General features: G+C 47.4%; 1 protein-coding gene across 1 annotated transcript in view; it reads right to left on the reverse strand.

Moving 5' to 3' along the window:
• Positions 1 to 11449, reverse strand: part of Ppp3ca (protein phosphatase 3 catalytic subunit alpha) — a 273470-nt gene extending 262021 nt beyond the window's left edge. The window contains 1 exon segment of the mRNA XM_032897274.1: positions 10651 to 11449. Within this exon segment, the coding sequence (XP_032753165.1) occupies positions 10651 to 10708 (58 nt within the window). The 5' untranslated portion in view covers positions 10709 to 11449.
• Positions 11450 to 13931: the final 2482 nt, after the last annotated feature.

Here is a 13931-nt window from a genome sequence, read left to right on the forward strand (position 1 = left end):
TGTTCCTGCTTACAGGGATTAAGTTTTAAACACCCTAAAGCGGCAGCGGACTGGGAGAAGAGAAAGGGAATTTCAAAGCTTAGAGTATCAGGACAGTGGCCATCCTTAGCCAGCCAAAGGACATGGTACGGTGGACAGAGCCTACTGTGAGACGTTCCTGAGCCTCGGGCAGCTTAAAGGTCAGCATGCAGGCACAGGAAAGCCACAAACCAAACTGGAGGAACCCAACTGAAAGGGCTGGTGGAGCATGAAAGCAGGTTGACCATGATCAATGTTTGTTCAAGCCTCCACCTGCAAAGACTCCAGTAGCCTGACTTGGATTTAAAGTCCTGCTGATAATATCCAGAACGACCTAGAAACCACCCTGCGTGCCTAACGAGCCTGAGGAACGACGGTGCTGTGTTTACTAGGAGATGTGTTCTCTCGGAGAAAACAGACAAAGCGCACTCTTTGGAACGCAGCAAATTCATTTTCGGAGGGATCAGACTGCAGACGGGAGAAAGTATTTCTTGTAGGAAGAGATGTCCAGGATGGCAGGATGAGTAAGAGGCCCGAGGAAGCAGGAACAGGGAGATCCCTCTCACTTGATTGGAGCCTGAGATGGCGCTGTTCTCATCCCTCAGGAAGTCCTGACAGGGATTCCAGGTTAGCAGTCGCTTTAGCTAAAATTCAGCTGCATGTTCCAACCACCAGATTCCAATTTGCCTGACACAGACCCAGATCTAAATAAGACTAAGAGATAAAAAATAAAATAAAATAATAAAATAATAAAATAAAAGTTGGGTGAGTTTCTGTAACCGGTGGTAAACTATAGTCCCAAGGTTACTTCCAGCATTAAAAAAAAAAAATCTCATAACTCAAACTAAATTTTTTAGTGTGCATGTTCACATTTACACACAAAACAAGTCCTGTTTATTCTAAGATTGCAAAATAATCTATTCTTGTGTTAAATGTCCCTGGCCCTTTTTTCCCTTCAATTTGTGACCTAAATCTCGGCTGCTTCCAAACACTGGCTCATCTGAGATCGTAAGTAACCCGAGACTGCAGACTTTGGTTAAAGCACAACCCAGCCTTTTCTCAATCAGAATTCAAAATCGCTCGGGTCCCTTCACAATTAAAAATCCTTTCGGCCTCGTGGCGCTCCCGAAACACTCACGAGTTTTACACATCTGTGTGGGCAAAGGTATTGTGGAACAAAGCCAAACAAAAAGGGCTCTAACCAGAAGTGGGTGCAACAGGAGGATTCCTTTCCTGTTGGTGAATACAGAAAGTCATAACTTAATAACAATATTTCACCCAGGCTACTGTAGTTCCCTTCCTCTTAAATGCCTTGAAATGAAAGTAGTTCTGTAGAGGAGAGACAGAGTTGACACACTGGGGTATCTGTTTTTAGCACAACAAAAAGAAAGAGGAGCTTGGCTAGCCCCGGTGGACCTGCTTGAAGGAGGCACACAAGGCAGAGTGATGGCTAGAGTTCCAAGAGAAAGGGACTCAGGGAGGATGCCTCACTTCTAGGCCTCCCCGGAGGTGTGAATTCAAGGGCTCAGTTCTTCTGACACTAAGGAGGCACAGTCTGGGAGGATTGTGTGCATCCTCTATTATTCAGAAACTGGCCCCAAAAGTCTACTACCGCTGTATTTGTATTGTATCAGCCACGTCCTATACAAATGTGTGAGGTCTTACATATGTCTGGATCCGTACACTTGCAGTTACAAATCTGCATTTGTACACGGATGCCTGATCAAGGCCTCACAACTGGTAGTCACGTGGCCTTCCTGCAACTTAGTCTCATCGCTAATTGAAAAGGAAACCCCATCTCCCCTCCAACCACTGAGGAAAATCCATCTGCACACTTTCCCCAAGCCCCGGTGCTAGGCATGCAATCCAGTGCCTTGTGCACACTAGGGAAGCGCTCCTGCACTGAACAAAGCACACACCCTTCTGTGCATCTTGTAACGGACAGAGATCCACTTAAAAACAACACCCACGGTCCAGTCAGGGATATGTCTGCATATTGACCACTGGGCAAGTAACCACAGATGCTCAGGTAACACGAACACTGCATAATCCCCAGTAAAACTCCCGCGGTGGCTCAACGATCAAGAAATCATCAGATGTCCGTAACCTGACCTCGACTTAAGTTGCACAAAACTTCAAAATAGAACTCCATAACTTCAGAACTTGAAATGCATTTCAGTTTTTCTATTAATTCATACACATAACAATTACAGATCACAGTCCTATTGCGTAGCACGCTCCCTGCTTGAGCTGAATCTATAAAAACAAATGGAACAGAATCTTCCTCTCTCTAGGTCAGGGGTCCTCAGCCTTCACGATGCTGCAACCCCTTTAATCCAGTTCTTCACGGTGTGGTGACTCCCAACCCTGCAGTCATTTTCACTGCTACTCCATAACTGTAATTTTGTTATTGTTGTGAATAGTAATGTGAGTATCTGTGTTTTTCCAATGGTCTCAGACAATCCCTTGTGAAAGGGTCATTGACACCCTCAAAGGGGTCACACAGCACACTGGTTGAGAACCACTGATGTAGGGCTTTTCACTTCCTGAGGAGGAGAGGCAGACAAGAAAACAAACCATTGACACAATCTGCCACCACCCAGCAAGGGGTTCCCTAGACTTCAGCTGAAGGTGTGAGGAGGGGCGCAAGAGAACAGGAGGCGAACTGAAGACTCAAGGGCAGGAACTGAGTGACCAGAAGAGCTAGTCCTATCCCAAGAATGAAGCCCACCCAGGAGAGGTTAACATTAGCTATGTGTGTAACAAGCTAACAAGCCTAGACTTCATCCTTAAGAAAAGAAAAGTTTCAATTTCTCTGTTAAAAGCAAAGAGCAGCCCAACACTGACTCGAGTTCTGTCATTTTAAAAGTGCATATTACACTTTTAGTTGAATCTGATAAGATGTCATTGCTTACAAGATAACTTAAAAACAAATGTCAACAGATGGCTCCGAGCCCACTCAGCAGAAACAAGGACTCAGCGGAGTGGGTGCCATGGCTTTTAACTTCTCGTGGCCCGCACATCTTCCAGCTGGATGCTGTCCATGGCATTTCAGGGCCAGAAGATGACAAGAGGCAACAACAGCGAGAATGGTACTTCTAAACACACACACACACACACACACACACACACACACACACACACACACACACACACACACACACACACACACACACACACACACACACACACACACACACACACACACACACACACACACACACACACACACACACACACACACACACACACACACACACACACACACACACACACACATATACACACACACACTCACACACACATACACACACACACACACACACACACACACACACACACACACACACACACACACACACACACATACACACACCAGATAATAATAAATCAAGATGCACACAAACGAGGGTTTGAGTTTTGCATTTTAGTTTTGACTTCTTTCAAAATACACCAGGTCATAATCTTAGGAAATCCAAGGCTGGGCAATAATTAACATAAAAACCATCTAATAATCCCACGATCCGATGAATAATGTATCTTCCCAAATATGTCAATAACTGATGGCTTTAACTGATTGCTAAAATCAGTATTTTATTACAAAATAAAGTGTTCAAGTTCAAACAAATAATCTCAGATTTAAAAAAAAAAAATTAACTTTGAAATTCCTCAGACATGGGCAATTAAAATGACCCAATAAGAAAGCTGCCCTCGGCACAGCTACGACGTCACCTTCTTTCTGGCGTCTCATCCTCCAGTTCCTGAGTGGGCTGAAGAAGGAATTTTCCAGTCACCAAATACAACCATTCACAAGGAATCGGAACTTGAAAGGGAGAGAAGATTCAAAACAAACAGAATCTGTCTCTGTTTATAGCTTCAGACAACACATGAAAACCCCACAGTGGTCAAACCATTCACGGAGCATTTACTGAGTACATAACAGGGGTCGCATTGACCAAACTTTCAAAACAAAATTCTGAATAGGAATATTGACGAATGTTATGCACGCCTAAGTGCACACAGCAACCTAAGATACAGGTTAGAATCTGATGGGCGGCAGCTTCCAGAACATTCTGTTATTCTATAGAAATAAATGCACCTTTTGAATCAGAACCAGTAATTCCTCCCAAGGAGGAAAAGCTGAGGAAACACAGTTGCTATGGAAAGAGAATCTCTGTGTGTCTTAAGACTAGGTGGCTCCCAACAATTATTTTCCTTAATTTACACCAAAACACACACACACACACACACACACACACACACACACACCGCCCCCTTCTCTCCAAAGGCCAACAATAATTCTTCCAGTTTCATCATGTTGGCCGGTGTCTGAAATTGATGACCATAGAGAGGTGGTGTGTCACTATCAGGAGGTAGCATCTAGAAATTTCTGATAGCTGCTTAAGGCTCGTGCTCTTCTGCAGACAAATTCAGCACTTCCAGTTGCAAGACACCAATGTTCACAGAAAGCCAGAATGAAAGTCTGAAAGCCAAGCTGCAGTATCTTTTACTATGAGAGTACAGCATGGATTTGGAAAAAAAAACACCAAGTTCTGTCATGTTGTGTCCTACACACTGACTACCGGCCCCTTGCATTTCCGGGTAGCTCATCGTCACATCGCAATACAATTGGGTATGAAGGTCTCAAAAATATCGACTTTAACTTAAAAAAAAAAATGGAGCTTTTTTTTTTTTTACCATTTATTCACTTGCTTAGACAGGACTGAATTCTGCCACGTTAGCACACACTGAAAATGTATTCCAGACCCTAGAAGCATGAATGGGTCCCCAAGTTGGTGGTGCATCAGATTTTCAAACTTTCAGTCTGTACACAGGGAGAAAGATATGTTCTACTCCATGAACACATGCTATATGAACATGAAACAACTGATAATTTCATATATGAGGTATAAGTGCTGCAGAGTGAAATAAAACAAATGCTGGAGCAGTCAAAACACAAGCTCTAAAGACTGAGCTTACAAGCCTAAGTCCAGGTCCCTCTCCTTGCACAGCCACAGCCTTTAAAAATAAAAAGTGATAGCTTTGGTGATACTTTCCCTGAATTCCTCCAGAAATTAACGTGGAGAACAGCAGCATTGGCCAGTGGCATTATTAGGAACTCAGGCAGAGGCTTGCCACAGGAACTTCCAGATGAAAGTGCTTTTCAGCCGAGTAGACTGCTGCATCTCTGGTTACACACCTTAAAGGAAAGACATGATCACCAGGATTTCTTCAGTAAACCTCCTGGCAAGATCAAGTAAGATGATAACATGTTCCAAAACGTATCAGCAGAAGGGTCCATTTTCTGCTAATACAGAAACAGAACAAATACGTCTTTACACAGCCAGTGATATGGGGAAGCAAAGTAGCAAGGACAGGTGCCAAGAGCCTAAATCGAACAGAAAGTGTCCACTTGTAAGCAAGAAGAGCCCCCTTACTCACAGAACCCATTCCCTTACCTGCATTCTCGTCCCCCTCCCTGGACCCTTTCGCCTGTTCTGCCTCCATTTCTTTAGTTACAAAGAATCGTGACATCAAGCTACTGTAGGATGGCTTTGACTATTACCCCTTCTGACCATTCCAGAGTGACCCGCAAACACATAGCATGTAGTTCTCCATCCACAGTGGGAGAACTGCCCCTGCCAAGGAAACGCCAGTGTTCTTTTTCTACCCCACACCATAGCAGAAGGTTGCCTGGTAAGTTTAAGCACATAACCTACAATTACAGAAGAATTCGAGATCTGAGCACAACCCTCTTGACTATCAAGTGATTGCTGCCCCATTAAGTTGCTGAAAATTGAACTCAATTATCTTTTCATGATCATAAAAATTTGCTGCTGAGTCATTCGTTGCCTACCTTCATAATTCCTAAAGTTCCAGCCTTTTCTGACAAAGCCTTCAGGACGTCCATCTAGACTCACTAAAGGCTGTAACTAAACAATGCCGTTTCCCAAGGCCAACACTCCAAAGGGACTCTTTATTTGACCAAATCATTAGTTTCAACTTTACACAGTGGCACAGAAAAATCAGGGAAAACCTCCGATGACAGCTGTCAAAGCCGACTGCGGAGCAGAAGTCACACTTTCAGGTCCTATAATTATCATTTTAAGCAGGTCAGGAAGAATAAACTGATTCAAAATGACACATTTGTACCTAACACCGATATCAGCATAAATCACATTAACTGCATTCTAAGGCAGATAGATTGTTGCCTTTTATGGGCCATCTAATAGAGTGTCTATTTAAAGCAAAGGTTCATTTCTGTGCTATAAAACAACAACATTGTATTTACTTCTCCTAGAAGTTAATAATATTTAGAGCCATTGGAATTTCCCTAAATCTCCCTTTCTTACAAACCTTTGAAAACATTGCATCTGTGTTACCTTTACTCTTTAAGAAATCCTGAAAGTAAATGTTACAGAATACATCAACCCAATTGATAGTTAGCATCACCGATGTGTATGCTGTTCGCTCAAGGATATTCATGTCAGGACTCTGTCATCTGTGGTAGCAGCTATCCTAGCAAATGCCTTTCTTAACAGTTAGTGCCAATGTAAACTCTACCCACCAAATACTGATGTTTAACGATAATGGACTTAAATCAATTATACTATATTCCAAAGGAAGGCTGGACAAATGAAATCAATTGACTGGTAGCAAATTAATTAATCGATTCATTAAAATGCACGTAAAATAAATTTGGAAAGAGCTCTACTTCATAGCCCCACCACTTTGTTTCCTTTTACAAATACAACAGTCATTAGTGATTTGCCAAATTCTTGTTTTCTTTCTGAAACACCAGTGCCCCTCAGCTATAAACACTGATGGCTTACATCATCAGTTACTTAGTAACAGTCTGTCCACTCCTGCATTCTTGCTTCTGTGATCTTAGACATCTTCCCAGAATCTCTCTACCTGTACCTGATTACATGAAGAGCTCAAAGGTGACAGGGTGTGCAACAGCAGCTATCGTCCCCAAACCGAACGCAAACATCTACAGAGGAGAACCGAGCATAGTCTACGGGACTCTTCCCAGGAATCTACCCTCTGACAGCCTGCCAGACTCTGAAAAGTCTATTATTATAATCAGTTTGGGATAAGGTAAAAGGCCCATTATAAAATATTTGAAGATGAGAAAAGAATTATGCAGAGCCAGAGCACTGCCACAAACACAACATCAGTCTAATCTCCTCCAAATACTTCTATCAAAGGGCAAACTTTACAGCCAATGGAACCTTACAGAGAGGACAGAGAAAAACAACCAAAAACAAAAGTGTCAATAGATTTCTTGAGCATACTACAGAGGAAAGAAGGCAATAGGATATGTTGGGGGTGTGGAAGAGAGCTAGCCACCCTATTAACTTCAGTCTTGGACTGATTCCAGTATTCTCCGTGTAGCTTTCAAACATGATGTGAGTCAGACATGGTGCAGCACTCCTGAAATCATCTCTGAAGACTGAGGCAGGAGGATCTTGAGTTTGGAGTAAGCCCTCGACATATACACAGTCTTTCTCAAAACAAAGTTTGCATGCTCCAATGTATAAACAAACAAACAAGCAAATGGATCAAATTATCCTGGTTCCCAACAAACAGAATGCCAAAACAGTTTCTCTGAATTCTAACAACTTTTACATTTGTTTTTAAATTTAAGAACAGTCAAATAAACCAACAGATGATTCGCTAGTTGAGGTCATTGTTCTCTGGAAATAATCTAACTGAAGGATTTCTTCTTGAAGTTTAAAGACTCTGTACATGATATAGCTGACTCGAGAAGCGTCTATACCGCCATGGTGTTGAAGCTAAAACTTGACCTACCTTTCTAAGGTTGCCTTCTGGAAACACAAATCAAGAGAGCTGCAGAAAGCTGCTGTCCTATTACTATAAACAAAACCACAAGCACAGAGTCACTTGTAAATAGCAATTTGTCATCCGGCAAAAGCCAGATCATAGCAACAAAGATAACTGTAGGAAAAGGCCCTGCATGCCAAAGGACTGGTCTGAGTATTCCTATAGGTATCAAGTACAGCTACCGATACATTTTATAAGAGGAGACAGGACCTCAAGAGCTCCTCAAAGATAAGCCGCTTCCTGTGTTAAGGAATGACTTCGAGAAAGACAATTGACATGAGGGTTTCAGAAGATATGAACTAAAATAATGTTTTGTGTACTGCATACTACTATGTCCACTTTAAGATGAAAAATAATTCTGTGATTTTTTTTTCCCCACTCAGCATACGTGTTCCTTCCCACTTGTTAAATGTGGGTATAATATTCAAGGGGATCAAAATAGATTATCGTCTCAAAATTCTAATCCTGAAAGTCTTATGCATGACAAAATGTTGTCTGGAAGCCTGTGTCAGGACTTTTAAACCAATGACAGAAAATGTGCAAGAAAGCATGAGAGAAACAAAGCAATGGCAGGGTGCCCATCTGAAAGTCAGGACTCATCAATATTTTTTTTTCTATAAACAAAATCTTCCAGTAGAATCCCTATCAAAACGAGTGGAAGATTACAGTAATGTTTCCTATTTTGAATCTGCAGCACACACGTATATATCACTTCTGAAAAAAAATACATAAATCAAAATTTTGGAGTTATGGGTGTGCCTACATACTAGTGGAGGAAGTCCTTTATAAAACCCGACACTGAAGCATGAGGCAAAAGAGCTATGGAATGGTTGGACGCTGGCTCTGCCTCTTAACTGGTAAACATATCAAGCAATTAGCTTTACACGATTTATTTGCTGACAATAACAATGGATATCTACGTTTTAGAGATACACACTTTAGAAATCCCCATTTGACATCTAAAAGGGAAAAATGTGACAGGACTTTTTTTTACTACCAACACATAGTGTCGTCTGAATTGTAAACTATTACTTTGTTTAGAAAACAAAGTATCTTTGCCTTGGAACTATGCCTCAATATCACACACTAAGGAGATACTGATCACCGCACAAGACCGTTGTGCACTTAAGGCTCTGGCACCAATTTTTTTTTAACAGAGCTATCCCTATTCCCTCTCTATTTTGACCGCTCCATGAATCCTACTTTGAAGTAGGAATGATTCCAATATAACCAAAAGGAGTGAAGATATTTTATTCTCTCACAAAAGGAACATAACACACACCCACACAAAGCACAACACAACACAACACAACACAACAACTCAAAACTTTAAATGCGGAGCAAATGTAAAAGTATCCCCTGGCGCAAGTATCCTTTCTTAAAGCTCCTGAGAATATGTATCATGGTCTTAGGGCGGCGCCGGGTTACTTTCACCTAAGTGTTCCTGGAGCAAATGACTTGATTGCTTTGCACTCTAGCTAAATGCTCTGCTGCATAAGATACCGTCTCCGATCACATCACACACACACACACACACACACACACACACACACACACACACACACACACACACACACACACCCGCCCCCATCACTCCTTCCAGTTTCAGAGGCCCGCTCTGCACAGGCTGGTGTCCATCTTAGCTTTGCTGGGAACACTGACCCCAAGAATAAGTGTCACTACTTAATCCTTTCGAATCTGCACTTCCTCCCCCATTCCGCGCTGGAATACAGTGAGATTGGTGGGATCCCTCCAAAGGATAGAAAGGGCAACCACGTTGTCCCCTTCCTAACCCCAAGCATCCCCCGGGGTTTTCACCTAGCTAGCAACCCAGAGCCATCTCAGCCAGTTGTACACATACAAGTCATCCCTGGCAATAAAGACAACCAAATAGCCTGTTACCAAGGGGGTGTTAGAAGCTTGGGGGAACGGAGCATGGTGAGCTCCCCCCCCCACACACACACACACCCCAGAGGTGTGCACCAGCAGGGAACCCTTTAAGAGCAATGACAGGTCGGCGGCAGTCAGCCATGGGTGGCAAGGGAGGTCGACAGAGGATCACCACCGCTCGCGTCGCTCCGGGCCTGCGGGGAAATCCCGGGGCGGCGGCGGGGGCTCTGGTCGTCCCCCGCCTGGCGCTGCCCCCACGCGGCCCCGGTCCCCCCCCCCCGCGGCGCGCGGCAGCCGGAGCTGGGCTCCCCCCACGCTCTCCCGCTCTCTCGCGAGTCCTGTGCAGGCCCTTCCCGCGGAGGGGGAGGGGGCGCCCAGGGAACTGCTGCAATGGAGCGCCTGGAGCAATGTGCCGGGGCGAGCCAGTCCGCGGCAAGCCACGGCCACATAAAAATGCCCTATTAATTTTTTAAAAGCCATAAATCACCTCCCCTCCCTCTACAAAGAGCAAACCATAAACCCGATCCCATGCAAGCCCGCGAGCAGCCACCCACTTCCTATTTCTGTCACAGCAGCTACACCCTGCCAGCAGTCACCCCCACCCCGGGCGCCCCCTCCCGCCACCGCCTCCCAGCCACTCAGCCATTTGCCAACTGCTGCCCCCCGGTCCACAAAAATAAATAAATAAAAATAAATAAATACATAAATAAATGCCCCCATTAGGGCCGGGTGGGCGGTGTGGGGGCAGGGCGCGGGGGAGGAGGGGATCGCCTCTTGCAGGAGATCCTAGAAGGTCCCCGGCGCTAGCTGGAGAGGGACAACCGGGGCGGGGGAGGGGCGGACGGTCGCCTGCGGCACTCGGTGCACCCCGGGCCGCCGCGGCGCTGCGCTTACCTTTCACCACCCTGTCGGTAGTCGACAACTTGGGATCAATCGCCTTGGGCTCGGACATCTCCAGTCACCGGGAGGGGGGGGACAGCGACGCGCTGCTCGTCCCGTCCGACTGCACACCCCGACCGCACCGGCGGGCCAGACACTCAGCGCCGCCGCCGCCGCGCTGCAAACCGCTCGGCTGGAGCTCCGGGCTCTGGGCTGGCTCGAAAGTTACTGCCGGCTCCGCGCGTCCCTCCTCCGCCGCCGCCGCCTTCACTCCTCCTCCGCCGCCACCAGCCCCGCCGCCTCGCTCCGGGCTGCGCGTGTGTGCTGGTTATTTATTTATTTTCTGAGCACGCCTCCCGGTTCTTCTTTTATTCTTGGGGACGGGGCGGGGGATGGGGAGGAGAAGCGCACGCGAGCACCCACCCCGGCACCGACACCGGGCGCCGCGCAATGGAGCCCCCACGCGCGCACACGGTCGGGATTAAGACCGATCACATGGGGAGGGCCGGGGGCGAGGGAGGAGAGGCAGGGCCGCGGATGTCAGCGCCGCCAGCCGCGCCTCGGCTTCCCGGTGGTGGAGAGGCGGCTGCCGCTGCGGCCGCCGCAGCTTCCCCACGCCGATTGTCGCCGGGCGCCGCCGGGGCCGCGGCAGCCGTAGACGTCCCGCCGCCGCGCTCCTCCGCGATCCTCCTCTGCCTCGCGGCGCCGCTGCTTCTCCACGCACAGGAAAGAGCCGCTGAGCTCGGTGGACACAGTCCGGGGCACAACCTCGCCTTCGCCGCCGCGCCGGCCGCCGCCACCACCGCGCCCGCCTCCGCCTCCTCCCCTTCCTCCTCACCGCCCCCGCCTCCAGCGCCAGGGCCACCTCCTCCTCGGGGTCCGCCCCACGTTGCACATCGCAAGCTCATTGGCTGGGGCGCGCATCCCTCATCGCTAAGGCGGTGGTCTGTGTGACCGCCCCGCCCCCTGCTCTGTTTTCTTCGGGGTGCCAGTCAGTCCCGCGGGCCTGCAGCCTCCACCGCCCTGTGGCCGCTCAAGTGTCACTGGAGTGGGCAGAGAGGAGGGAGGCTGGGCTGGGAGTAGGGCCCCGGAGGAACTGGGCTGCAGCGTGTCACCACGCTGCCGGTTCCCGAGGTCCCGCACACACTCCCGGGTGTGTCGCGGCCGCTGCAAGTGTGTGCATGGCCCGCAGTAGTGAGTTCGGAGACCCAGGAGGGAGAAAGAAGGAGCGCCCGACGCTCCGGGCAAGCGGCGCAGCTGCTGTCGCTGCCGCAGCTGTCCAGGGAGGATCGCCAAGGAAGGCGACGAGTAAACAGCTTACCTTGGGGAGACAGCTCTGCCTGGGCTAGGTGGATGCGGATTACTGCTGCTGGGGTGGTTAGGACGCGTGCACAACTTCAAGGGAAGAGGCAAAAGTGTGTTTGGGGCGCTGCGGGACGCGGTGACTGGCTATCCAAGGAGGATGGCAGCGGACTGGAGCCTATGTGACCCTGGCTATGTTCAGTGACCCTGGACGCCCTAGGGGATAAGAGGAGTCAGAAAGACTCAGGAGAGGTCTCCTTTTCCCTGTTGACTGGAGCTAGCAGTCATTGGTGTGGGTAGGTGACACTAAATGTCGTCCTGCTCCTTCCAGTCAGTCACTGTAGGGTCTTAGCCTGTTGCAGTTTCTCACCAGTCTCTCATAAGGAAGAAAATAAGGGACAGAGTATGAAATGCTGATGGCCCAGGTAGATCCTTTCAAACAGTTCTGGTTTAAGGAAGAGACGTCTCTTCAGAATGTCTTCTGGGCACTGGCCTACCACAACTCCAAGGACCAGCAAGGAAATTATGAAGAAAGCTGAATAAACTTCTCACCCTTGTCCTTCCTGTTTTACTTGCAAATTCCTTCAATATCAGGGTTTTCCCATTTCCTGAATTGGACTGTGGGCTCAATAAAAGGCCTACTAAAGGGTATATATAGCAAGCTGTTGGTGGCGCACTCCTTTAGTCCCAGCATCTAGGAGACAGAGGCAGGAGGATATCTGAAAGTTCCAGGCTAGTCTGTCCTACAGACTGAGTCCCAAGAATGCCAGGACTGTTCCACAAAGAAACTTGTGTTGGAGGGGAGGAAGTTTAGGAAAATGGAAGATGGAGCTGAGAGAACTGTTCTGGCCACAGGGGTCAGGTGAAACTCAAGTCTGAAAAAATAAAATTTAATAGCAGCCTGGTGGCCCCGGAGCACAATAACTAGGTAGCCTCAAGAAATTAGAAGGGAGGATGCTACAAGGCAGGCCTGCTAGTCAGAGGAAGGGATGAAGTAGGTGGGCACATCCCATCAGCAAAGGGAGGCTGCCCCTGGTGGCCAGATTTCTGCAGCTAAATTTGCAACCTCTAGGTCCCCTTGCTTTCAATAAGATCTATATAGCCCAGTGGAATTTTCGGGGAACATAAAATGATCTCCAAGAGGACTCTATACTCTCCCCAGTTAGGGGTTGTTGCAAACAGCCTCCTGGGCTAGAGCACAGCTAGTTGCCAAGGCAGATTTGGGAAGCTGGTCCCTGGCCAGATGACTGGAAGCGAGGGAAGGATGCCAAGACCTGTGGGTGAGAAGGGCCTGCTGCAGGAAAGACCTGGAAACCTTATCTGGGGATACTCGCTTTTAAGGCCAAGACTCCCTCCCCCACATGCTGCACACAGATGCAACTGTTATTTACAGGAACTCTCCCCTGGGCATAGGCAAGGCGCCCTGGAACTAGGATCAGAGGCTAAAGGTAGCAAACACACGGGAAAGTGTTATGACAGAAATAGGAACCAAATGTATACCTTTCAGACACACCCTTCAGTCCACCGCAAGTCTACCAGCTAGAACCCTGGCTAGAACAGCACCAAGCTAAGGTCTGAGTGAGTGGAAGAGAAAACAAATGGTAATCACTTTGCACAGCACATCTTTCTATCATCCGATGCCACTGCGTGTGTGTGTGTGTGTGTGTGTGTGTGTGTGTGTGTGTGTGTGTGTGTGTGTGTGTGTGTGTGTGTTTCCCGGCCTACTCAACCAGATAGCCAAGGTATCCCTGTCAGCCTGTCATCCCTCAGAGGCCAGCTCTCTGCTATGACTATTCTTTTCCCTTTCTCCTTAAATCCTGTTAGAGTCCTAAAACAGTTCTTGACCATATTCAAACTGACAAAGATTAACTTACATTTTGGAATCCACATTTTCAAGGTGACAGCTTCGGTGTTCAGGCACTGGCTTTGGAAATGTCCTTTGCTTATGGAGAGAAAGTAAAATTTTTAAAAAATGATTAAAAGACAGCATTTCA

The sequence above is a fragment of the Rattus rattus genome, chromosome 3 (genome assembly GCF_011064425.1).
Source record: "Rattus rattus isolate New Zealand chromosome 3, Rrattus_CSIRO_v1, whole genome shotgun sequence".
Taxonomy (NCBI): domain Eukaryota; kingdom Metazoa; phylum Chordata; class Mammalia; order Rodentia; family Muridae; genus Rattus; species Rattus rattus.